Genomic DNA, 26,662 nt, shown 5'->3' with positions numbered 1-26,662 from the left:
AGGTTAGTCTTTGGGGAATTAACGTTCTTTCTTGCGTTATTTTTCCCACCCCTCATGCAAATACTGCTTTGGGACATCCCAATGGTCAAGAAGATATGGAGCTGCGTCTGTCAATGAATGATAGCGAAAACTGGATTTTTGACTTACTGTGAAATTCTTTTCTCTGAAGTTCATTGACAGACGCAGCACTTGCCCCTCTAATTGTGAGTGGGATGAGTTTTTTTTTTTTCTTTTAAACACTCCTTGCAACAAAACTGAGGGCTATAGCAGAGTGTGTGGGTGTATGCCTGCGGGGACTGCCCCTTAGGCGTGATAAAGCTTTTTCCTGCCTAGTGTCCTACTCCTGTAGGGGGCAGCATAGCCCAATGGTCAAGAAGATAGGGAGCTGCGTCTGTCAATGAACTTCAGAGAAAAGGATTTTACGGTAAGTCAAAAATCCAGGTTTTTTTTTTTTTTTTTTTTAATTTTAACTGGTCTTGTACACATGTTGATCTGGTAAGTAGAATGTTTACAAATTTAACCTAAGGGCTCATTCACACGTGCGTCAATACTCTGTGTTTAAGCAGCATTTACACAGACCCACATGATTTAGAGTGGGACTTTGATACAACTTTACACACTCTGGATCAAAGTAGTGCAGGTACCTTTTCAAAGTCGCATAGATTGTACCGGGTGCCATTGAAATCAAAGGGCTGTGACTTGTCAAGCATCCAAAGTCACATGACAAGTTGCACTAGTGGAGATGCACCTCCCCCCCGTGTCCAGCTTCCTTCTCCTATGGTAGTCTTCATTGAAAGCCCAGCACAGCAATACTGTATATGTGCACTTCACCCCCCCCCCCCCCCCAATCCATGTCCTGTGTGGATTGGCTTCTTTTATTCATTTTCTCATCATTTCAGGATGTACAATGCATATCCAGTAATCATTGATCCTGGATACTGCAAAATAAAGACAAAAAAACTGTAATTTTTTCATTTTGAGACCTAAGGCTCAACTCCGCTTACATTAATGATTGCAGGGGAGAATTGAAGGATTGAAGGTATTAGGCTGTACTTCCGCTTTGAACAACATGTTGTTTTCATGAGGCTTCAACCCTTGTCAGCCACCTCCGTTGATTTCAATGGTAATGCTCTGTAAGCGCACCATAACAGCACTTAGAGTATTTTATGGAATCTTAGTGAAACATTTATAGAGTGTTAGGTGGGTGCTTGGGGAAGAGGCAGTGGAAGTTCCTGTATCCCATAAGGCCCTGGGAAATAATAGAGAACTAGTACAGAGCAGCTCCAGTCACTTCCTGTTTGTACAGAACATCCGTGTGGTAACACAGTTTGATTGTTGAATTTTGAAAAATTTCTGACTGACATTCAGGCTCCGTTCACACTAGTGCAATTTCAGATGCAACATGCAATTTTAAAGCATGACGTTGGGTATCTATTTACTCGGCGTAACGTATTTTATATGTTACCAAAGGATTGAGTATTATATTGTGTTTGTGTGCACTAAAATTCATTTGTGTATTTTTTCCTCAATTTGAATTTTAAAAATGGCTGCGCAACTATCGTGTGATATAAAATATTGCAACAGCCACCATTTTATTCTCCAAGGCCTCTGCTTTAAAAATATATAATGTTTTGGGGTTCTAAGTAGTTTTCTAGACAAAAAAAAAAATGCAGATTTTTACATGTATGTGCGAAATGTCAGAATTGTCACAGTTTTGAAATGGTTAAAACCCATCGCACAGCTATTCCTCAGCATGATGCTAATAAATACCACTTTTAGCAACCAAGCCCATTACATCAGATCATCTGTAAGTAGCATGTAAGTGCCACAGCCTGTGTTCTGCAACTTCTCTGATCTCATAGTTGCATAGCAGTGTAGTGTAGTATGTGAAGGAATTCCACAGCTGTTCAGATACATGCATCATTAACCAGGCTACACTGATACTTAGCCAAGTCATAGGACATCGACTGTCACAGTGCAGGACAGGATAAATACACTATATTACCATAACTATTTAGACACCTGCTTTTGCAAGCACATTAATCTTACTGGCATCCCAGTCTTAGTCCATAGGGTTCAATATTTAATTGGCTCACGCTTTGCAGCTATAACCGCTTCAACTCTTCTGGGAAGGCTGTCAACAAGGTTTAGGAGTGTGTCTATGGGAATGTTTGACCATTCTTCCAGAAGTGCATTTGTGGGGTCAGGCACTGATGTTGGAGAGAAGGCTTGTCTTGAAGTCTGTGCTCTAATTCATTCCAAAGGTGTTCTATTGGGTTGAGGTCAGGACTCTGTGCAGGCCAGTCAAGTTCCTCCACCCCAAACTTGCTCATCGATGTCTTTATGGACCTTGATTTATGCACTGCTGTCTAGTCATGTTGGAACAGGAAGGGCCAACTCCAAACTGTTCCCACAAGGTTGGGAGCGTGAAATTTGTCCAAAATGTCTTGATTTGCTGACGCCTTAGGAGTTCCCTTCACTGGAACTAAGGGGCCAAGCCCAACCCCACATCATATTCCCCCACCCTTCCACCCTATGATTTGGACCTGTGCATAAAGTAAAGATCCGCCGCCGGCACCCTGGCTCCTCCTTCTCGGTGTGCCACCATAGGAAGCCCCTTTCTATTGTGGCACACCTAAAGGCTTGATCCCAAGCCCCGCTCTCTCACCACAGCAGTGGGAGCCAGGACCAACCAAGGGAGCAAAGCCTGTGAGAGTGGGGAGAGAAGACTGAGATCTTACAGACGGGGAAAGCGTTGTATTGAGAAAGGACTCGGGTAGGTTATAAGGAGGGGTGAGGGGGTGATACTGTTGCCTAAACATTTTTTATCGTAATGTAGCAAATGTTTAGGCTTTAAAAATACTTGAACAGGAGAATGATCTAGTCGTTTCTATGCAGAATTCTATAGGGGCAGACATTCCGCTGCTCCAGTAAGAAAAGTGATGCTCATCATAATGGCTGACATCTCCCTAAAGATGTGACTCTCCAGTTTATTGCTCCCAAAGTTTAATTTGCCTTTAATAGAAACATCTGTTGTGGTTATCCAAGGCCATAAGTGTGCATGTCAAATCCTCGTCTGCTCAGCACGACGAGGTGTGTGAAAGGAAATTATGGTTTCAGGGGTAATTTACTTTCTGATTTGTCCTCTGGTTTTACTTGGCTGTGTCTAGCGGGTAAGGTACATTAATTATATTACAGGTAGACAAGCGGGTGTAGCTTTGAAAACAAATTCCAGCTTGAGCAAACATTGCATTTGAGAAAGAACTGAACAATTTGGGCTACTGGACATGCCTGGCTTATATAAGAGAAACACTGTTAGCTGCTAGTTTCTTCATACTGGGTTTATATAAAAAAAAATAGTGAACCACAGTTTCATTTAATGAATCCCAATGTAAGCACTGAACATCTGAATGGTCCACAGCACTCCCAAGAACAGAGCTTGTGTTCTCCAAGTGTCAACGCCTCGGAATGTTAAGTATCCTGAATGTTTTTGTGCAGTAAGCAAAATAATAATTTTGTTCTCATCGGAGCCAACAGCAAAACTGAAGGCATATGGGTATCACCTATATGTTAAATATATTAATTTTCTACTCTGTGCCAGCTAATTGAAAGCAATCATTTGGCTGCTAGGAGTAACATACATTTTCCCTTTTTACCTCTCTTTGGCATCTACAAATCTGCTATAAGATAGCAGGTAGTCGGTATGATATTGCAAATATTATTTGATTTGACTAGTTTTCAGCTTGCTATACAAAAGCTTGCCATACTATATCTCTAGAAGGAGCCTGAAAGGGAGAATTGCATTTTTCTAGAGGGCAGGGTTAGCCCAGTGATTCCGGGAAGATTCTATGTTTTGTCTTCTGGGATTGGTACCTGTAGTGAGAATGGCTAGTCTGGGATTCAGAAACAATTGAGGTGATAGCTGTGAGCTTGAGCTGGCAGTTGCTGATTTTTGGTTTTCTGAGCAATGTGTTGACTGATTAAACCCAAAATCACATGAAGTGTCTGTCATGCCACAGTTGTACTTTCCTGGTTAGATTCAGTAAAGAGAAGTTATATCTCTACATAAATTGTGAAGGGGTGGGAGGCGACTTGGGTAAGATAACTGCTGCCAAGTAAACTGGAAGGGTAGAGGCCTTTTATACTGTGACTTGTTATCCTTACCCCACCCTTATTGTATCTGACGGGGCCTGTAAGTGAATAAAGGGTACCTGCATGGATAGTAAACAGGATAGCGGCAGCAGCGGAGGAGGCTCTGCATAGTAGTTTCCTATGAATACCCCAGAGGAATCTCTCCTCCTTGGGAGTATTTGGTTGTGCTGCCACTCTCCCTTTGCTTCCCTTGTAACAGATTCATAAACTTTCTTGTTTTGTAGCAGTAGCATTTTCCTAGCTAAAACATGGTCAACATGTTGCATGCAACAGTCTGGTGACACGGTGAAACATGACATTCCTAAATTGGACACATGTAAACCCAACTTCTATATTAGGTTTTAGGTGCTGTATGTTTTAAGATTGAACCACCTCTCATTATATGGCTGCATGTCTTTTAGAGACCTTAGATTAAATAGTTTTCTCCCGATTACAGTCACCATTTTAAAGATTTGTATATTGCGATCATGTACCCTCTTGAGTTTCTCTTCTCCAGTGAGAATAAGTTTGTTTGTAGTTGTTCCTCATAACAGGTCCTCCAGCCCCCTTATTATCTTTGTTGTCCTTCTCTGGACTTTCTTTAGTTCATGCACATCCTTTCTCAGGATTGATGACCAAAACTGGATGGCATACTTGAGATGTGGCTGAACCTGAGTTTTGTTAAGTGATAGAATTATAGTTTTATCTCTTGAGCAAAATTTATGGTAATAGTCTGCTCGCTTTGCTTGCTGCAGTTTGGCATTGCATGCTGGTGCTGAGTCTGATCTACTATGATCCACAGATCCTTTTTCATCCTCGATTCCCCCAGAGGTTCCTCCTCTAACGAATTACTAGCATACATATTTTTAGCCCCTAAGGGCATTACTTTACGTTTTTCAGTATTAAACCTCATCTGCCATTTAGCTGCCCATCCCTCTATATTATATCCTGTTGTGAAATTATTGCCCTGCTTAGTTTTGTATCATCAGCAAATGCTAAGATTGAACAATTTATTCTAGCCTCTATGTGGTTAGACATAAACAGAATTGGTCCCAGGACAAAGACCTTGGATATTCTGCTTACAAATCTAGACCATTCATAAAATATAACATTATTTACTACTCTCTGTTCACACTTCTGCAACCAGTTTTCTATTCAGGTTATTACAATATCTTCAATGCCAAAATACTTTATCTTTGTAAATTAGGCATCTATGGGTTACTGTATCAAATGCTTTGATGAAATCTATTTACATTTCATCCACAGGCCTTACTCTTACAAATTACAGCTTACCACCTCATAGAATGTTAATGGGCTTGTCTGGCAAGAAAGGTCTTTCATAAATATATTTTGGTTACTTTCGAATGATACTGTTTTCATCAGCAAATTCCTGGATATGGTCCCTTATCATTCCTACCATTAGTTTACATACTCTAGATGTTCCCAGGTATTGAGGTTACCAGGTATATACAGTACTGTGCACAAGTTTTATGCAGGTGTAAAGAAATGCTTTAAAGTAGGTATTCTTTCAAAAATATGAATTGTAATTGTTTTTTTATTAATTTACAAAATGCCTGAAGTCAAATGCCATTAAGATGTCAGCTGTTGAAGGATGAAGTGGGGCTTTCAGCCAGATGGGTGTTTACCAATTCTCTGAATTAAATCTATATAGTAGTTTTTGTGTTTGGATGGAAACCTCTTTATAATATAATTATATGATTACTACTTAGGTAAAAAAAAAAGTGTTAATTTAAATTGCAGTTTCAGATATCAGCCCCCTTATGAAACGAATTTCCTTCTAATATGGATTAGGTCTGATCTGTTTTGTATTACCATTCAAAAGATCATGTGGTTTGGATTAGGAGGAAGGGGCCACTAAAGCACCCAGTAAGCTTTCCTATAGATTTTAAAGGTCAGGGAATTACAAAAGGCATTCACAAAATGTTTGTGACTCTCTGAACACCACGGTGTAGAGAGCATCACAGTATTATGAAATCGTAAAAAAAATGTCTAAGGTCATTCGTAAAGAGTTGCCATCTCTCCTATATATTGCAGTTTGCATCACTTGAAACCTCTGAAATTCAAATACATTGCAGTGCTGTATAAGTGTCTATGGGGTGTGCACAACTACACTATTTCACAGTATAAATGTTTACATATCTAATAAGATCTGAGCACTCAGTGGTCATAGTCTCTAATTTGGAAGGCTTTAATATGTGCCTTTATTATCAAATTCATGCCCTCCAAATAAAGAAAAGATGACAGCGCTGTTCATGCTTCCTACAGATATGAATCTTCCTTTTTATCTAATTTCTGATCTAATTTTCTTCTAACTTTGTTATCTTTCATTCGCTTAGCCAGTACATTTTTCATCATCATCCTTCTCTTATTTGTTGAAAGTTGGAAAGTAGTACTTAAAAGTGAAATAAATCTTTAATTTATGCAACTGGGCTTGATCCAAACATCTGAATTGAAAGAGGGACAATAGAAGTGGTTGCATATTCACGTAAAGATGTAGTCATGCAGCTTTTTTTCTGCCTTATTTGATAGGGGATATTTTACTAGAATGTAGCAGACTAGCTTTAAAATTAGGAATAATTGCCCTGTTTATATGCTAATCCACCTCTAGCAACTAATAGCTGACAAGATATAATTAACTAGTCACTTAAACCAGCCTAGGTGGAGGCACAGAATAATGGCAGACAATAGGTGAGGTAATTAGCACATTTAACAATGGGTGAAAGAGGAGGCACACTTAGACCTACTTACAATAAACAGGTGACCCCAGACAGGTGGCCTGAGCTGATGACATCAACATCTGCTATGAGTCTCTCAGTCTGATACAGGGGAATAAATCTTCATAGATTACTTGTTTTTATATTTCTTTATTAAATTTTCCAGGTAAAAAATTATTTACAACACTCCAATCGCTGGAGAATTTTTTCATATACATTTTACACATATTACCTTTTATCCCTTTTTTTTCCCCCCCTCCCTTCCTTATCCCTCCCCCCCCCCCCCCCCCCGTCTCTTCTTATCATTCGACTCCTATTATTTCTCTGTATTCCCTTGTGTCCTTAAACTCTTGCCACTCATCCCAAATCTCCTCTTCATTCCCCTGTTCTTCCTCCTCCCAGGTCCTCAGCTGCTCCAACTTTCTTATTTTCTCTACTTTTAACAGCCATTCTTTCCTGGAGGGGGCCTCTTCTTTTTGCCAATTAAAGGGAATCAAGCTCTTAGCTGAGTTTAATAAGTGAGGGAGTAATGTTTTTTTATATTGTTTCACTGACATATGGGTTCCATGAAACATGCATTTCCAAGGATCCAAGGGAATATCTATTTTAGTAATTTTACTTATTAATTCTATAACTTCACTCCAGAATACTTTAATTTTTGGGCACTCCCACCATATATGGGCTATAGTCCCTACCATCTGACATCCCCTCCAGCAAAGTCTTGAACTCTCTACCTGAATTCTTCCCATCTTATCAGGAGTGTTGTACCACCTTGTGATCAATTTATAGTTCATCTCCTCCGTGTTGGTGTCTATCGCGGATTTATGTACTAATTGAAGGCTCTTATCCCACTGTTTGTTGTTACTACACGGGCCGAGGTCTCTTTCCCATTTTTCTTTTAATGTTATTCCTCTCTCTTTTGTTATTGTTAATAGTATTTTATACACATTCGAAATATTGTTTATTATCTTATCTTTAAGACATAATTGCTCAAGAGGGCGGAGGTCGTTTTTATCTCTCAATGGCTGCGGTAGTGACAATGTGAAGTGCTTTAGTTGGATATACCTCCACTCATTTATCTTCCAGTTTTCTTTCCTTTGTTTCAGCTCCGCCAAGGTTATAATTTTCCCCTTCTCTACTATATCCCCTAATTGTGCTTCTCCTTCTTCTATCCATTTACCCAATTCCTTCTCTTCCCCTGGTGCAAAAAATTTTGTGCCCTGTAACGGGATCAGTGGTGAATTGTGTTTCCAATTTTCTTTTTTATGTATATTATCCCAAACCTTAATAGCATGTCTTGTGATTATATGCGTGTTAGTGTCCAGATTTCTAAACCTCTCAGGTATCCATATAACTTTTGCTAGGTGTGTACCACTCATCGTGCTTTCTATTACCACCCAATTTCTATCATTATTTTTTTTTGTCCATTCTATCACCCTTGTGAGTATTGCTGCAAAATAATAATTTTTAAAGTCGGGTAGGGCTAGTCCCCCTTGTCCCTTACCTTTACATAGTGTAGTGTACTTTACCCTTGGCTTTTTGTATTTCCAAATAAAGCGGGATATTAATCTTTTCAGTGTTTTAAAAAATACTTGAGGTAATGAAATCGGAATCATCTGGAATTTATATATAATTTTTGGCAGGATTATCATTTTTATCGTATTTATTCTCCCTATCCAGGAAAAAATTCTCGGAGATAATCTATTTAATTCTGATCTTACTTCATTCAGAAGTTCTAGAAAATTTGTTTTGTAGAGTTTTTCTGGAGTTGGGGTTAATTTTATCCCTAAGTATTTAATCTCATCTTTTCTCCAGTTGAACTGAAATTCTTTTTTTAACATCTCCTCTTCTTGTTTAGGGATATTAATATTTAATATTTCTGATTTTTTTTGATTAATTTTTAAATTGGATAGTTCTCCATATTGTTTCATTATTTTAATTATGTTGGGCAAAGTAATCCTCGGATTACTTATGTAAAGCAGGATATCATCTGCAAAGGCAGATACCTTATGCTCCACTTGTCCCACCTTTATGCCCCCGATGTCCACACTATTTCTAATAGTTGCCAGTAGTGATTCCAAAGATAAGACAAATAACATCGGAGACAAGGGACATCCTTGTCTTGTTCCATTGAGCATTTTAAACGAGTCTGACAAAGTTCCATTGACCTTTACCTTTGCAGTTGGTTGATTATACAAAGTTTTGATCCAGGCTAACATTCTAGGTTTTATTCCCAACTCCACTAGGGTGTTTATCATGAACTCCCAGTCTACCCTGTCAAATGCTTTTTCCGCATCTATTGACAGAAGTAGACTGGGAGCTCTGCTTTTTACCATATGGTCTATCAACAGTATAGTTTTTATCCCATTGTCCCGTCCCTGTCTCCCCGGGATGAATCCTACTTGATCATTGTGTATCCACTCCCCCATTAGGTTCTTCATTCTAGTGGCCAAAATTTTTGTGAATAATTTAGTATCAACATTAAGTAGGGAGATGGGTCTAAAACTAGAACATAGTACCGGGTCTTTTCCCTCTTTCCGTATAACTGTGATTGATGCTGACAGGGCCTCTCTACTCATCTCGTACTGAGTCCCTATTCCGTTTATATATTCTTTAAATCTTGGGATTAAAATGTCCTTAAATTTTTTATAATAACCTATGGTAAACCCATCCGGTCCTGGGCTTTTACCTAGACTCGTTTCTTTAATAGCTCTCTCTATTTCTTGTTCTGAGATTGGTCTTTCTAGGAATGTTAACTTTTCCTCATCTATCTTTGTCAATCCTGCGTCTACAAGGTATTTTTTGATTTTCTCCCTCCTTTCTGTTTCATTCCCCTGTATCTCACCTTTCTTTACTGCATACAGATTTGCGTAGTAGTTTTGGAATCCTTTGGCTATTCCTGTCGTTGTTTGAATTATTTCCCCATTTTTATTTTTAATTTTATCTACAAAATTTTTTCCTTTCTTCTTTTTCAGGATTTTTGCTAGGTTTTTCCCAACCTTATTACTTTCAATGTATTTTTCTTTTATGCATCTTTTCATTTCCTGCTTTATTTCCTGTTCTAGTAGATCTTTCAATTCTTCTCTCTTCACCTCAAGTAAATTATTTATTAATATATCTTGTGTATTTTTATGTTTTTGCTCTAATTGATGTACTTCTGTCATTAGCCTAATCTTATCTTTTATTCTTTCTTTTTTCCTTTGGGTCCCCTTTGAGATAAATATGCCCCTCATATAAGCCTTATGAGCTTCCCATACCATGTCTTTTGGTGCATCTTTTGTATCGTTTATTTGAAAATAGAATTCCAACTCTTTCACTATTTCTTTTTCCCACTTTTTATCTCCAAAAATCTCCTCATTTATTTTCCAAGCATCCATCCTAGGCCGCTCTTTCGCCATTTTTATTTTTACCATAATGGGGGTATGGTCCGACCAAGTCTTGACCCCAATCTCAGCCTCGCTTACCCTTTCGATCCACCTATGTTCGATTAGTATATAATCCAATCTTGAGTATGTTCCATGTACACTTGAGTAACATGTATAATCTCTATCTTTCGGATGGAGAATTCTCCAAATATCTGCCAGTTGATTTGTAAATAATTTTTCCTTTATTTTCTTTGCCTGTACTTTATTTATCCGTAGGGTTTTTGATGTGGTATCTACTTTAGGGTCGAGGCAGAGATTGAGGTCCCCTGCCAGTATGACTCCTCCTTTTTTAAACTCCATTAATTTTCCCAGTACTTTACCTAGGAAGTCTACTTGTCTCTCATTAGGGCTATATATATTTACTAGGGTCAAATCTTCATCTCCTATTTTTCCTCTTAGAAAGAGGTATCTTCCCTCTGGGTCTACCATTCTCGACTCGAGAGCAAATCCAAGGTCCCTAGAGATGCCAATGGCTACTCCCTTGGACTTCCTCCCGGGTGAGTCCGCGTAATACCAGGTAGGATGGCTCTTAGAATATAATCTAATATTAGTTGCATGAGATAAATGAGTCTCCTGTAAGAATGTCAGGTCTGCCTTCAAATAACTAATTTCTTTTAAAATTTTTTTCCTTTTTTCTGGAGAGTTTAAACCTCGGACATTGTAAGATAATATGTTAACTATAACCATTGTTTCTTAATCTTCATTACTGTCTTTCTCTATCATCTCTTCAACTCTAAGGTGGCCATAAAAACTGTTCAACCAACACCAGGGATCCCTAAGAGATGGCATTAATCCCTCTGATTTTTCTTGTCTTTTGGGTTCTCTTAATTCTTGTATTTTCTTATAGGAGACGTTTTGATCTATTGACTTCTTTTTCCCTCTTTCTTCCCCTTTCCTCTTCCCACCCCTACCCTCCCCTCCCCCAACTATTCCCGGTCCCTCCATCAGGGTTGTCGATTCTCCTTCCTCCCTTTCCAATCGACTTGTGGCCGAGGTCGAGCTCTGCTAGTGGTCACCGTTCCCTCCCATCTTCCCTACCGTAGGGTCTAATGGTGACGGCCCGCTGATCTCCATAGGGCCACCTGTTTTTTATTCTTACTTGCTCCTCCTCCCCTCCTCCCCTTCTTCCGCCAGCCCTCCCCCCCTCCCCCAATCCCCCCGGTCCCCCCAGTCCCTTTTCATCCTTTTGTTTTCATCTTTTTCTTCTGTTTCCACTGATTCAATTCTCCTTCATCAACTTCTTCCTCTGGGCACTCCTGGTCTGTCCAGCCTGGAATATCTATGAGTGGGATTTTTACTGCTTCACAAAAGTCTTTGGTTTCCTCTGGGTATCTAAGTAGTACTGTCCTCCCATCTCTTCTCACTCCTAAGCCTGCAGGGAAGTTCCAAAAGTATTGTATATCTTTTTTCTTTAATATTTCTACCATTGGTCTAAGAATGCGTTTTCTGTTAATTGTCTCTTTTGCCAGGTCTGGGAAAATCTGAATGTCCTCCCCGTCATATTTTAATTCCGGTCTACTTCTCATTTTCTCCCAGATCTGGGCCCTTGTCTCGTATTTATGGAATCTTGCAATCACATCTCTTGTTTTCTCTTTTGGTAGATTGGTTGGTTTACGCAACCTATGAATTCTCTCAAACTCAATTTTATCTGTGGTCGCCTTTCCCAGCAGAGGGTTAAATAACTTCTCCAGGGTTTCTTCTAATTTTTCTGTTGGCCCTTTCTCTGGTAATCCTCTTATTCTCAGATTTTTTCTACGATTTCTATTCTCCTGATCTTCGATTTTGTATAACATATTTCTCTGCTCCATTTTCATTTTTCTCATTTGTTCTTTTAGATTTTTTAGTTCTTTTCCTTGGGACTCCACCTTCTCTTCTATTTCTTCTACTCTGCCCAGAATATGCCCAAAGTCGACGTGTAAGGTAGCCATCTCGGCTTTGATGGATCTTTCAAGGCTGGCAAACATTTCCCGCATTTCTGATTTTGATGGTGGATAATCTTTTTCATTAAATTTCTCTTCTCTATTCATGTCTCCATCCTCTATTGTTATACTGCTTTCTCTTGACACTTGTAGGCTTTCTTCTCCACTTACTCCTATATGCTTTTGATTCTTAATTTTCTTGGTTCCCTCTGTATTTTGTTTGGGTCTAACAACCGGTTGATCCTCTTGCTGTGTGTTTTGATCTTTTCCCTCAGATGTCATGTATTTTTTAATTGTTCCTGGGCTTGCTGTAGTTTTTGGAGGTTTCCCTACCACTTCCTTTGCCGGTTTACCTCTCATTGTGGATTCGGCTCTGGGGAATAAGCCCTCAGTATAGCTTCCTCTTATGTCTCAGTATGAACTAAATATCATATATATCATTCAGTGATTCAGGTAAGAGAGGTCCCACACTTTTTGCACGACAGTCTCCCTAGTTCTTAAGCTATAGACTCACGCATGATAATATAGCTGTGCTACCAGGGGAAGCAGTTTGTTGAAATCAAACGTATGAAAACCCTGGTGGTTTCCCCTCTCACTCAAGCACTCAGACTCCCGCACATCTCTCAATGCGCGCAAGCAAGATCTGAGGGGCCTCCGCACTCACCCAAGTGAGTAGAGTCTCGCACTTTTTCCAGGGCCGTTCAACTGGCTCCTAAGCATACACTCGTAAATAAATACTGTAGCAGTGCTTTCTAAGAAAGCTAGTATTTGAGATTGGTCATATAGGAATTCTGGGGGGTTTCCCCTCTCATTCAAACAGGCAGAGTCCCGAACCTTTTCAACACAAACCCACCTTCTCTTAAGCCTTATACTCATAGATGACAATATGTCTTTGCTTTCAGAGAGGGCCGGTATATTATATCCAATGAAGGAGGATTCTAGGGGGTTTCCCCCCTCCCTAAGTAAGCAGAGTCCCACACATTTTTTCCAAACAGTCCCGACAATTCTTAAGCTATACACTCATGAAAGATAATCTAGCAGTACTTCCAAGGAGGGCTGATATTGAAATCCTGTGCAATAAGTCCTGGGGGGTTTCCCCTCTACCATAAGTAAGCAGTGTCCCGCACAATTTTCAGAACCATCCCCCTGAATCATTAAACTGTAAACTCATAGATGAAAATATACAGATGCTTTCACAAAGGTCTGGGAATGAGATCAGGTGTAGTGCAATTCTATAGGGGTTTCCCCTCATACTTTGGTAAACAGATTCCCGCACATTTTTTCTCAACAGTCTCGTTGACTCTTAAGCTATATACTCCTGGGTGATAATTTAACAGTGCTTCAAGGAAGGCTGATTTTAGGATCCAACGCAGGGGGGTTCTAGGGGATTTCCCCTCTCGCTTAAATAAGCATAGTCCCGCACTATTTTCAGATAAGTCCCTCTGTTCTATTAAACTGCATGCTCATAGATGATAATAAGACAGTGCTTTTTAAGAAGAGCTAATGTTGAGAAATAAACGTACAACCTCTCTGGGGGGTTTCCCTCGCACTCAAGCAAGCAGGGTCCCACACCACTTTTCCATCACAGTCACATTAGCTCTTAAGTTATATAAGTAAGCAGAGTCCCACACATTTTTTCCAAACAGTCCCGACAATTCTTAAGCTATACACTCATGAAAGATAATCCAGCAGTACTTTCAAGGAGGGCTGATATTGAGATCATGTGGAATAGAATCCTGGGGGGTCCCCCCTCTACCATAAGTAAGCAGCGTCCCGCACAATTTTCAGAACCATCCCTCTGACTCATTAACCTATAAACTCATAGATGAAAATATACTGATACTTTCACGAAGGACTAGGAATGAGATCAAATGTAGTGCAATTCTATAGGGGTTTCCCCTCATACTTTGGTAAACAGAGTCCCGCACATTTTTTCTCAACAGTCTCATTGACTCTTTAAGCTATATACTCCTGGGTGATAATTTAACAGTGCTTCAAGGAAGGTTGATTTTATGATCCAACGCAGGGGGGTTCTAGGGGATTTCCCCTCTCGCTTAAATAAGCATAGTCCCGCACTTTTTTCAGATTAGTCCCTCTGTTCTATTAAGCTACATACTCATAGATGATAATAAGACAGTGCTTTTTAAGAAGAGCTGATGTTAAAAAATAAACGTACAACCTCTCTGGGGGTTTCTCTCGCACTCAAGCAAGCAGGGTCCCACACCATTTTTCCATCACAGTCACATTAGCTCTTAATTTATACACTCCAAAATGATGATAGTATTTTTAAGAAAGACTGTTTTGATATCGTTCATATGAAAATTCTGGGGGGTTTCCCCTCTCACCAGTCCCCTTCGGCTAATCTGTGGCGTCCCTTGTAGAGTGGTATGGTGGGGATGATTACGATATCCAATGTTGCTGGGTCTCTCCAGACTGGATCCCTCCAGCACTGGCCCCTCGACGGTGTTCACTCCAATCAAACCTTCTCTCCTGATCCTGGACGCCGGCTCTCCCAGCTTCTCAGCAGCTCCTGCACTCGGCGGCCACCTCTCCAATACACAGCCGATTCCAGTCTCCCGGAGGGACCCAGGGTGCTCGTTCTCCCTCCTCCAAGCCTCAGGGGGGGTCGGCAACCAGGACCGGGTCGGGGCCTCCGGGTAGCGGGGTGGGTGGGGGGGCAGCGGGATCCAGCTAGGCAGGCATCGAGGCTAGGTGAGAGAGCATTCCCTCACATCTCTCTGGGCGGTGGCTCAGAGACTCAGCAGGCCGTCGGGATCAGCTCCATTAGCAGGCTCCTCCCTCCATCCGGAGCTGATCTTTGAATCCTTCATAGATTACTTAAAGGATTTTGTTGTTAAATATTCCTGTCCCATTTGAAGTAATCCAAAGCACACTTTAAGCGTCCATTAGGTAGTTGTCCATCATTTTCTCAGTCAACCAGTGCCCCTAATAGACACAAGGTGACTTACACATAAGAGGAGCCTGGGGAGCTAAATAAGGAGTTTCTCGACCTCTCCAAAGAAACCTGGGTTCTACGGGCTCCCCGCCCAAAGTGACTCCAGTCACAAGATAGTAAAATATATCACAGCTTTGAGGGGTTTCAAACTCATCTTGGATCCTGGAACAAACCAGCTTCAGATCACCTAAACCTTAGTTATACTTTTAATGCATATGAGTTTTTAATCTTTACTCTTCATATAAATCTATCCATTTCAGGTTGTAAACTGAACACTGTTTTATAAACTGGCCAGGTAGGTAATCCAGTACAAAATAATAAAACCATATAAAATCATTTGTATTTTGCACATGGTCTCAATTTTCTGTTATTCATTTTGGACATTGGTAAGAGGCCTCCAGGAATGTGCAATATTGGTGCAGAGATTCTAATGGCAGGTAATAATTGCGGCTTTGCGGTAGGGAAAAACATGAGAAAATATGTACTCTGGAACAAGAGCAAATCTCTAACCTGCAGTAATTTCAAACCAGCCTCTTGGTTTTTCAGTAGCCTCACATGAGATAGTTTGATTACATTTTAATCAGCGGATGCTATATTACTCAAACTTTTAGTTCCTTTCTGTGGATTTTTCTTTTTGGCCTTTGAGAAGATTAGGACAAATTTAAATAAACGTGCTCTGGAAGAGTTTTATAAAATTCCCACTGCTGTCCACGAAGAAAAATGTCATCCTTGTGCTTTGAATTCCAAAATATGATTGGCTTTGCATGCATCCATCAACTCCATTCCTGCTGATTAAAGACAGGCATGCTTTGGACATAGTGGTCTTTTTGTCTGAAAAGGTGATAAGTGGAACTCTGCCAAAGAGTCAGAACAGGAAAAAAAAGCTAGAATATCTTTCTTCACAAGTCAATTCGATTTTATTCATGTTCGTGTTTAAAAAGCAACAGTTTTGTTGTGACCCTTACAAGCTGGCGCATATATTTGAATCTTGTCCTCCCACAGTTACTGCACTTGGTTTAAAAAAAAAAGGTTATATTTCATGTTGTCTTTGACATTAGAAGCTGGTTGGATCTGTTAACTCTGCCTTTTGAAATCTTGCAATGGGGGCTATTAAAAAGAAAAGAAACAAAAATGGGACCAAAATTGTCAAAACTCTGGCAAAATAAAACCAGGCATTTAAAGTGGATCTTTACTCTGTCCGTCAATATGAACTATGTTTAATCCTTATGCTACCAACTTTAGTAAATGGAAAAGAAGTTATATTCTATTTTTTTTGTTTTACATTTTTATTATTTATATATTTTGTTTACATTTCTTTAGTCGCTTCCTTGTTTCTAGCCTAGGCCAAATTGGTATTATACATCCCAGGAGTTTTCATGGGCATTTTATTTCATCTGGAGGAGGGGCTTTATCGGCTCAGCATTTCTTCTGCCTGCATGTCTGACTTAAGGGCAGATGGATTCCAGATAGTAAATGCTGCATGCATCATCTGCCCTTACTCAAGATGTCTGTGACTAGAAATGCGATTTCTCAACAAAATAAGCATGGAAACCAGGATGGATGGGAGATTTTTGCTTTTGATTTAAAATTTAGTGTTTTGTGGTGTTCAAATACAACTAATTAAGCTCCACTTTAACTGGAGGCTAATGTTGCCTTCTTTATGGAGAACTTCCTAGTTCCCCACTACAAAGATTTGCTCTTTCTAATTGGTCTGATCACTATTGTCAACAAAAATAAAGTGAGGGCAAATCCAAAATTTTGAATTGCCACCAGAACAGGAATAAAGTGGACATCTTCCAATAGGGAAAATTGTCTAAGAGGGCATTTCCTTCACATTGAAATTATATCCTCTCACTTCCTGTTGAGTCTGCTGGACAGAAAGTGAAGGCAAATATCCCAAACTTGGCACAGATTGCAAAAACTAAATAATAATTTGACAGCATATTAACTCTTTCTTTCTGTATCCGAAATAAAAAATGTCAAGAGAAGAAACCACATCACTTTGCCTTATGCGGCTAGGAAAGCTTGTTTTTTCAATCACATTGTAAGTGGGGAGCAGTTTTTCTTTTTTCCCTGATTTCATGGCTTAAGCGATCCCAGTTGTCACAGGCTGGAACAGTGTTCAGCCGCCATATTGTTAAGGTTGTCATTGATTATGACAGGCTACTTAGAGCAGGCTGTTCCCTGAACCTGTGCCTTCCAGGTGTATTATGAGCCTTAAACTTCTAACATTTGGCTTTGCAACGTTTACAGCAAAATAGTTGGACCATGTGAGGGCTTTGTCTCCATGGCTAAAACCACACCCTGATTGAGTCTTGTGAGGCTTCTGAGTCTTGTGAGGCTTCTGAAGAACACACCGCTTACCAGTTTGTTCATATGTAACTTAAATCCATTTTACTAGTACATTTCATACAGACGGGGCAGCTTACAGCAAAAAGGATTCTTGTAATGGACATGTCTTTCACAGATCCCCCCCCTTCTTCTTTTTTTTTTTTTTTTTTTTTTTTTATATAGCTGAGATTTTCACAATAAAAAATATAGCTATGGAAATGGTATCTAGTAGCAATGCTTCAGGCTCTAGTTGTGAAGAATTAAAAGGCTGATGTTCTTAGTTAAACCCTCAATATACTAATGTACATACTAACACTCTCCAAGCCAACTTTGCAATAAAAACGGGGCTTATTGGTTTAACGTATGTTGCGTTACATGTTAGCTGGCTAAAGGTGTCAAATGTAGTTGGTAAGTCCCTGTTCTGCAAAATGCCAAACACCTACATATACAGGTGCATTTCATAAAATTAGAATATCAAAAAGTTTATTTATTTCAGTAATTTAATTCAAAATGTGAAACTCGTATACGGTATCTCACAAAAATGAGTACGCCCCTCACTTTTTTTGTAAATATTTTATTATATCTTTTCATGTGAAAACACTGAAGAAATGACACTTTGCTTCAATGTAAAGTAGTGAGTGTACAGCTTGTATAACTGTAAATTTGCTGTCCTCTCAAAATAATTTAACACACAGCCATTAATGTCTAAACCACTGGCAACAAAAGTGAGTACACCTCTAAGTGAAAATGTCCAAATTGGGCCCAAAGTGTCAATATTTTGTGTGGCTGCCTTTATTTTCCAGGACTGCCTTAACTCTCTTGGGCATGATGTAGTTCACCAGATCTTCACAGGTTGCCACTGGAGTCCTCTTCCACTCCTGGTGGATGTTGGGGACCTTGCGCTCCTCCAGCTTCCATTTGCGGATGCTCAACAGATGCTTAATAGGGTTTAGGTCTGGAGACATGCTTGGCCAGTCCATCACCTTTACCCTCAGCTTCTTTTAACAAGGCAGTGATCGTCTTGAAGATGTGTTTGGGATCGTTATGTAGGAATACTTCCCTGCGGCCCAGTCTCCAAAGAGAGGGGATCATACTCTGCTTCAGTATGTGACAGTGTACATGTTGGCATTCATGGTTCCCTCAATGAACTGTAGCTCCCTCATGCAGTCCCAGACCATGACACTCCCACCATTATGCTTGACTGTGGGCAAGACACCCTTTTCTTTGTACTCTTCACCCGCTTGCCAAGACACCCGCTTGCCGTGACACACGCTTGACACTATCTGAACCAAATAAGTTTATCTTGGTCTCATCAGACCACAGGACATGGTTCCAGGAATCCTTGTCCTTTAGTCTGCTTGTCTTCAGCAAACGGTTTGCGTGCATTCTTGCGCATCGTCTTTAAAAGAGGCTTCCTTCTGGGACGACCGCCATGCAGACCAATTTTGATGCAGTGTGCGGCATATGGTCTGAGCACTGACAGGCTGACCACCTCTTCAACCTGTGCAACAATGCTGGCAGCACTCATACGTCTATTTCCCAAAGACAACCTCTGGATATGGCGCTGAGCACATGCACTCAACTTCTTTGGTTGACCATGGCGAGGCCTGTTCTGAGTGGAACCTGTCATGTTAAACCACTGTATGGTCTTCGCAACCGTGCTGCAGCTCAGGTTCAGGGTCTTTGCAATCTTCTTATAGCCTAAGCTATCTTTATGTAGAGCAACAATTCTTTTTTTTTTTTTTTTTTTAGATCCTCAGAGAGTTCTTTGCCATGAGGTGCCATGTTAAACTTCCAGTGACCAAAAATAAAACATCCTATATCTCAGATATACAAAATGCTAACAGATGGGAGACCTCCATTCATAGAAACCTGGGAAAAGGAGATGGGATCACATTTAAATGACTATGAAGTGAACATTGTACTGAGAGCCGTGTAATGTTATGCAATAGTTGTAAACACCATTGAAATTAATTATAAAAGTCTATCGAGATGGTATATAACGCCGCTAAAAGCACATAAGTACCACTCAGAGAAATCAGAACTGTGTTGGAGGGGCTTTAATGCGCGAGGAACGATGTATCCTATCTGGTGAGACTTCCCTAAGATTTGTGTTTATTGGCAGAAGGTACAACAATGTCAGGGAAATTGCAGGAGTCTGTATCTTGGAGGACCCATGATCGTGCTTATTCCAAAAAAACAAATAAACCATACAAGCAGTGTAAAAACACGTTAGTTCCAAACCTGATCAACGCGGCAAAAGGGGCAATACCAAAAGAATGGTTGGTAGTAGAAAGTCCCACCCTTAGAGATTGGTTTAATAGAATTGAATACACATATACAACATGGAGTATCTGGGAAGTAGAGATGAGGAACAAGGTGAGTGTTTCTCAAATAAATGGAGAAAATGGGTAGATTTAAAAAAAAAACAAATACTTAGAAGCATGGGTAGACTAAGGAACAGACCAAATTAAAGGAGAGGAAGGCGAAATGAAGCACAATATCGGAAATGAGGGTAAAAAGGGAGGAGGGTGGGTTGAAGGATACCCAGTGGGGGGGGGGGGGAGATATCTTTGATAAATTGAGACGAATTTTGAATGTTTCTGATTTTTCTTGTATATTTTTTATGGACAATTCAATAAAAAAAAACTTCCAGTGACCAGTATGAGAGAGTGAGAGCAATAACACCAAATTTAACACACCTGCTACCCATTCCCCCCTTAGACCTTGTAAACACTAACGAGTCACATGACACCGGGGAGGGAAAATGGCTAATTGGGCCCAATTTGAGGGGTGAACTCATTTTTGTTAGCGGTTTAGACATCAATGGCATTGTGTTGCATTATTTTGAGGGGACAGCAAATTGACACTGATATACAAGCTGTACACTCACTACTTTACATTGTAGCAAAGTGTCATTTCTTCAGTGTTGTCACATGAAAAGATATATTAAAATAGTAACAAAAATGTGGGGGTTGTGCTCGCTTTTGTGAGATACTGTATTTTATATAGATGCGTTACGCAGAGAGTGATATATTTCAAGCATTTCTTTCTTTTAATTTTGGTCATGGCTTACAGCTAATGAAAACCCAAAATTCTGTATCTCAGAAAATTAGACTATTACAAAATACAAATAAAAAAGGGTTTTTAATAAAGAAATGTTGGCTTACTGAAAAGTATGTCCGTGTACAGTATAGTATGCACTCAATACTTGGTCGGGGGTCCTTTTGCATGAATTACTGCATCAATGTGGTGTGGCATGGAGGCGATCCGCTTGTGGCACTGCTGAGGTATTATGGAAGCCCAGGTTTCTTTGATGGCAGCCTTCAGCTCATCTTTATTGTTGGGTGTGTCTCATCTTCCTCTTGACAATACTCCACAGATTCTTTATGGGGTTTAGGTCAGGAAAGTTTGCTGGCCAATCAAGTAAAGATGAGCTCAGGTGTGTTTGAGTTGCTACGTGCCCGATCCCACCAGGAAGTCGACACTGCACTCCACTAATCATAGACAGTGAGACATTTCCCAAACTGAACAGCTGTGGATCGGGAAATGTCTCACTGCCTGTGATTAGCGGAGTGCAGTGTCTGCTTCCTGGCGGGATCGGGCTAATCCCTGTAATCAAGCACAGTGATACCATGATCATTAAACCAGGTATTGGTACTTTTTGGCAATGTGGGCAGGTGCCAAGTCCTGCTGGAAAATGAAATCTCCATATAGCTCCCCAAATTGTCACGAACTGTGAAAAGGCACAGAATCCAAGTTGCATGAGGTCCAGTTTGAAGTTTCCACAGTCCGTGATGATTTGAGGAGCCGTGTCATCTGCTGGTGTTGATCCACTTTGTTTCATTAAGTTCAAAGTCAGTGCAGCGCTCAACCAGGAAATTCTAGAGCACTTCATGGTTCCCTCGGCTGACCAGCTTTATGGAGATGCTGATTTAATTTTCCAGCAGGATTTGGCACCTGCCCACACTGCCAAAAGGTCCAATGCCTGGTTTAACCATCATGGTATCACTGGGCTTGATTGGCCAGCAAACGCGCCTGACCTAAATCCCACAGAGAATCCATGTGGAATTGTCAAGAGAAAGATGAGATACCAGACCGAACAATGCAGATGAGCTGAAAGCCACCATCAAAGCAACCTGGTCTTCCATAACACCTCAGCAGTGCCATAGGCTGATCGCCTCTATGCCACGCTGCATTGATGCAGTAATTTATACAAAAGGAGCCCTGACCAAGTATTGAGTGCATACTATACTTTACAATGGACATACTTTTCAGTAAGTCAACATTTCTGTATTTAAAAATCCTTTTTTTATTGGTCTTATGTAATATTCAAATTTTCTGATACTGAATTTTGTTTTTTTACTAGCTGTAAGCCACAAAATTAATAGAAAGAAATGCTTGAAATATATCACTCTGTGCGTAACGCATCTATATAAAATATAGGAGTTTCACTTTTGTAATTGAATTACTGGAAAAAAAAACTTTTTGATATTCTGATTTTATGAAATGCACCTGTACTGTTATGGCAATATGTGATAAACGGAGGTCATGCACAGGACAAAGAACTGAAAAATAAAACTAGCTCAAATACAAATAGAATGTATTTATATATGCTAGTATATAAGGGGGTGTAGCAAATTAATTGTGGGAAATTCAGTTATTAGTGGTAGCAAGCTGGCTTTTCTTTTTGTTAGGTTAAGCATATATTTGTTATTATGAAGAGAAACTCTTGCTAACAAAGCAGGTGTTTTATTTTTTTTTCCCTCCTGCTTAGTTCTCCATTATAAAAAATGTATGCTTAACCCAAGCCCGAGAAAAGGATTGCCTTGTGATCGCTACTTTATGTGGACAGACCTTGGAATCCAAGCAGACACCCAGACTGATACAGAAATCTCTTTTCTAGCAAAAACAAAGCTATTCACTTTAAGTGGGCTAACTGTTTTTGTTTTGTTTATGTCCTGACGTAACGTATATATGAGCCTCAAATCCCAGCATTTTAGGACACTTTGGAGGCACAGGTGTAGTGTCTAGCCTTGATGCCAGATGCTGTACTGAGCGGTATTCGCCTTTAGGGCTATATGCGTTGGAGACATATGCCCAGAACACAGGAATTCTGTGTTGGAGACATTAATCCCTTAGTGTATATGGCCCTTGATTAACATGAGTACCACTTGTCCAGCCATCATTGTGTATTTCGGCAACATGGGGCAGAACACTGCACCTTCTGGGTGCCCAAAAACAGCAGTATTTGGTTCTAGCATTGTTCATTGCTTTGAATATCCTTTTAGTTTGTAGTAATCTGTATTACAAATATTTACATTTTTTTATTGGGTTTATTTTTAGGCTTTATACGACAGAGGATTCCCGGTTCCAAAACCATATGACTACAACAGGCATGCAGTTGTTATGGAGCTTATAAATGGCTATCCCTTGTGAGTAATAACATTTGTTTTAAAGCTTCAATAAAAAAATCTACCTGTAATAATTTACCCCTAGCCTACACACCCTCCACCACTTCCTAACCCTTTTTTGATTGCTGCTCTTTACAAGGGACTTGATAATGTGTTTAGTTTTGTGTACTGGCCATACATAATGCCCATCCAGATCATGCCCTACAGATGGGCATAATGCCTTCTGGCAAGGGAGGCACATGTAGCTGTTGAATAAACAATCAGAACACTAAGGTATGTAAAAAAAAAAAGTGCTGGGCCTCGCATATTGCAAAGGTCGTCCTGTATCTCAAGTTTACACTCCTAAAATGTGATGAGGGGGAAGGATTATTTTAAATTATTTATTAAACATGCGGTTGCCCTTCAGGATGTCAATGCTAAAGTGTAGCTAAAAAGCAAAAAATCTCATAGCTTTGGTAAACTAAATTACTTATAATGAAGGATGGTCAAGTGCAGGTTTAGCCATCCTTCACCTGTAGCTTAACAGTGCTGTGGGGGGGTAATATCATTGGGGCCTCTGTGAAGTTTCTGTGCGTTTCTCAATGGAGGAGTAGGAGGGGGTCCTCAGAAGACGCAATGTTATTAACCCTGGCAACACCAGAAGTTCAGAGAATTGAATAAAGCAGGGCATTCCTGTAGTTAAGATTTCTCCAGGACACAGCTGCCTTCATGATGTGGGACATCTTTCATCACAATTGCATTAGCTCACTAAAGCCTAGTATGCACTAGTAGTAGTTTTTTCATTCAACCCAGCAGGGCTGAATGGAAAAAAACGAACCGCTCAGGTCAGAGCCGCTGTGCTAACCAACATTAGTACGATCTTCCCTGCTGTTCTATTGTGTTCTGACAGGGGGAAGCCCCCCCAGAGCCAATGGCTGAGAGCGCTGATCGGGAGCCGGTTGGTAGACCTTTTTCGGTCATGCTCCTTCGACCGAAGCCGGGCGGCTTCTGTTAGATCGACTCCAGTACACACGGGCCAAATTATGTCGGAAGGTTTCTATTGAACTGCCTAATGCTGCCCGACAATTGGCCTGTGTGCACTAGGCTTAGGGCTATAAATGTCTGATTTTTTTCATCTTCAGCTTTAAAATTTAAACTAAGCCAAGGTTTTTTTTTTTTTTTGGTTTTTTTTTCTGACAGTGAAAGCAGAGTCCCGCCCCCCTTACCAAAAGTTAATAGTAAGCAGATACACATATAGTAGCTGCTGACTTTTATTATTGGGAGACTTAACTGTCCTGGAAACCAGCGATGGCTGCCCCCCCCAGCCAGTGTTTTCATAGACTCTCTGGTGCTTCCGCTGCCATTCGTGGTAAGGGAAGCCGGCAGTGAAGTTCCACGTTTTGGTAAATCCTGCTTTTTAATGAACAGGTTGTGTTGATAAAATTAAGCTTTTAAAATAAAGCAAAGGGCAGAGAACTTATATTGAGGCATCTGTTGCTGACCTATTTGTGAGCTAGAAGCATGCAGATCAGCAGTTTTGCTGTTATTTGCTTCCTGCTTAACTTTATAGAGTACAGAAACAAATGTGTTTTAAATTTCATGACCATAAAAGGTGTATAGTTGCACCAATTTATCAGAGTACATACATTTTATTTTTACTTCCTTTTGTTCATTTAAGTCTTGCTGCAGTTTGTGCATCTTCCACATGATGTCACTATAACAGTGTTTTGTCATCATTTTGACTTGTTCAGAGCTAAATGTAAAGGTCATATTAGTACAGTTAAATGAAAATTGAGGTTAAAAGGTGCACATTGAATCAAGAATAAAAATGAAGTGACAAGCTGCAAAGATAAATCTTTAAAAGAGTCTTTGTTCAGAGCCATGTTAACACTTGCTGCTGTAAACCATGCAGACCAATTAATTAGTAAATGTTTACCCATAATGTTCACGTTTGGATTTCCAGCAGCCATATATTTGCTCTGAATAAATACATTTATAAATTGCAAACATACAGTACCTTTTAAAAAAAAAAATAAAATGAAGAGGCTGATCTACTGATCTCTTACCCAGATGGATTTAAATTGCCTCCAGCGCCTCCAAAAATCTGTAAATATGTTAAGGAATGAAATAAATGAGAACCCCATTGTTTATCTCACCTAATGTGTCCCAGAGGAGGTTTAATGATTGTTCTTGATATGTGTCACCAGAAGGCTTGCCACCAACTTAAACAACGTTTTAAATATTGTCTGAAGTAACAGGTAGGCACCCAGTGCTGTTATATCCAGACGGTTTTGTAATCTCATGGTTTATTACTTCACGTGAAACTGAGCAGCAATAGAAAGTAAAACATAATGGGTTAATAAACTGCTTTTTTGGAAGCCTAGCTAGAACTTGACCTTGGGAACATGATTTGATAGGCTGTCTGTTTGCCTCACGAACATGCACTATATTAGGTTGCTTTGTACAATGAATTGAATTTTTTGTTTCTTATTATATTCTTGCTGTGACATCAGGTTCAATCCATACATCACAGTCTTGCGCTGGTCCGTTTGGATTTATTTTACAGCCTCTTCAGATTCTGGATATGATAGTTTGACACCTGGCAAATATCCATTCATTTGGTATTAGAAGTGTAACTGCCTGTATTTCATGAAGGCAAACTACATGGACAAAAAAAAGTGTAGCTGCTGACTTTTAATAAACACACATTTATCTGTCCCACGGACCACCGATGCAGCCGACGGGAGCCTTGGTTCTCTCCCTCTTCCCCCGCAGTGCCGGCATCACTACTGTGGGCACCCGTCTGTGACAGCTTGCGGCTTCGTAGCCGGGTGCGCACTGCGCATTCGCGAGTCGTGCTTCGCGTCCCAAGTGGACCGGCAGTTTTCTGGGACATGTGACGTGTCCCAAGAAGATTGCACGGAGGGACAGGAGAGGAGAACTTCTTCTCGAGTCGCCTAGGGGGCCCAAGCAGAAGTGGGAGCAGGTACCGGTCAAAACTAGGTTCCCGCTCCAAAACAAATAACATGCCAAATGTGGCACGTCAGGGGTCAGGAGGCCTTAAAGCAGAAGTTCCACTTTTGAGTGGAACTCCACTTTAAAGTGGAACTTTAGTCAGAAAACAAGTCCTGCTTCATCACTTCAGGCTGTTTAAATTCCAGTAATACACGGTCTTACCCTGCTCTGCACATGCTCAGTTGCTCTCCATTTTTAGGCGCTGTCTCGTTTGTAGAGGCTGATCTGCTGACAGCCTTAAAGCGGAATTAAACCCTCTTATCCTTTACAGCCAAGGAAGCTGCTTCTGTTTGGTCTGCAATGCCATGATGCTGCACATGTGATCAGTTATGACACCAGCCATTTAGTGTTTTTTCAGTTTGGTTGAGGACACAAGCAAATGTTGACAATTAGCAACATCGACATTCCAGCAACGTAACTGTTTTTTGAAACCATTAAATCGATGGTTTTATTTCGACTTTATGATTTACTGCTGTTCAGGGGCACTGGGCTTCAGCATAATGGTGGCCTCCAGCAAGAAGAAACTGGAGCAATGCTGGAGGCAATTAATAGCACACACTCATTTTGGTTGCATAATTATTAATGTGGAATGTATGTTCCTTGCTAAAGAACATTATATTTTATCATGTCGTTATGCGTAAAGTTCCGCTTTAACCAAACGTATAAACTATCAAATCGCTGGTGTTATAACTGATGACATGTTGAGCATCATGGTAGTTGCAGATCAAATAGAAACCACTCCCTTGGCTGTAAAGGA

General features: G+C 40.2%; 1 protein-coding gene across 1 annotated transcript in view; it reads left to right on the top strand.

Moving 5' to 3' along the window:
* Window positions 1-26,662, top strand: part of RIOK2 (RIO kinase 2) — a 72,263-nt gene that overhangs the window by 21,946 nt on the left and 23,655 nt on the right. The window contains exon 5 of the mRNA XM_082274952.1: window positions 22,844-22,932. Coding sequence (XP_082131078.1) covers window positions 22,844-22,932 — 89 coding nt within the window. The remainder of the gene's footprint in view (window positions 1-22,843; window positions 22,933-26,662) is intronic.

Source organism: Pelophylax lessonae (assembly GCF_965119305.1).
Source record: "Pelophylax lessonae genome assembly, chromosome: 1".
NCBI classification, from domain to species: Eukaryota; Metazoa; Chordata; class Amphibia; order Anura; family Ranidae; genus Pelophylax; species Pelophylax lessonae.
This window is presented reverse-complemented; position numbering and strand designations above follow the sequence as displayed.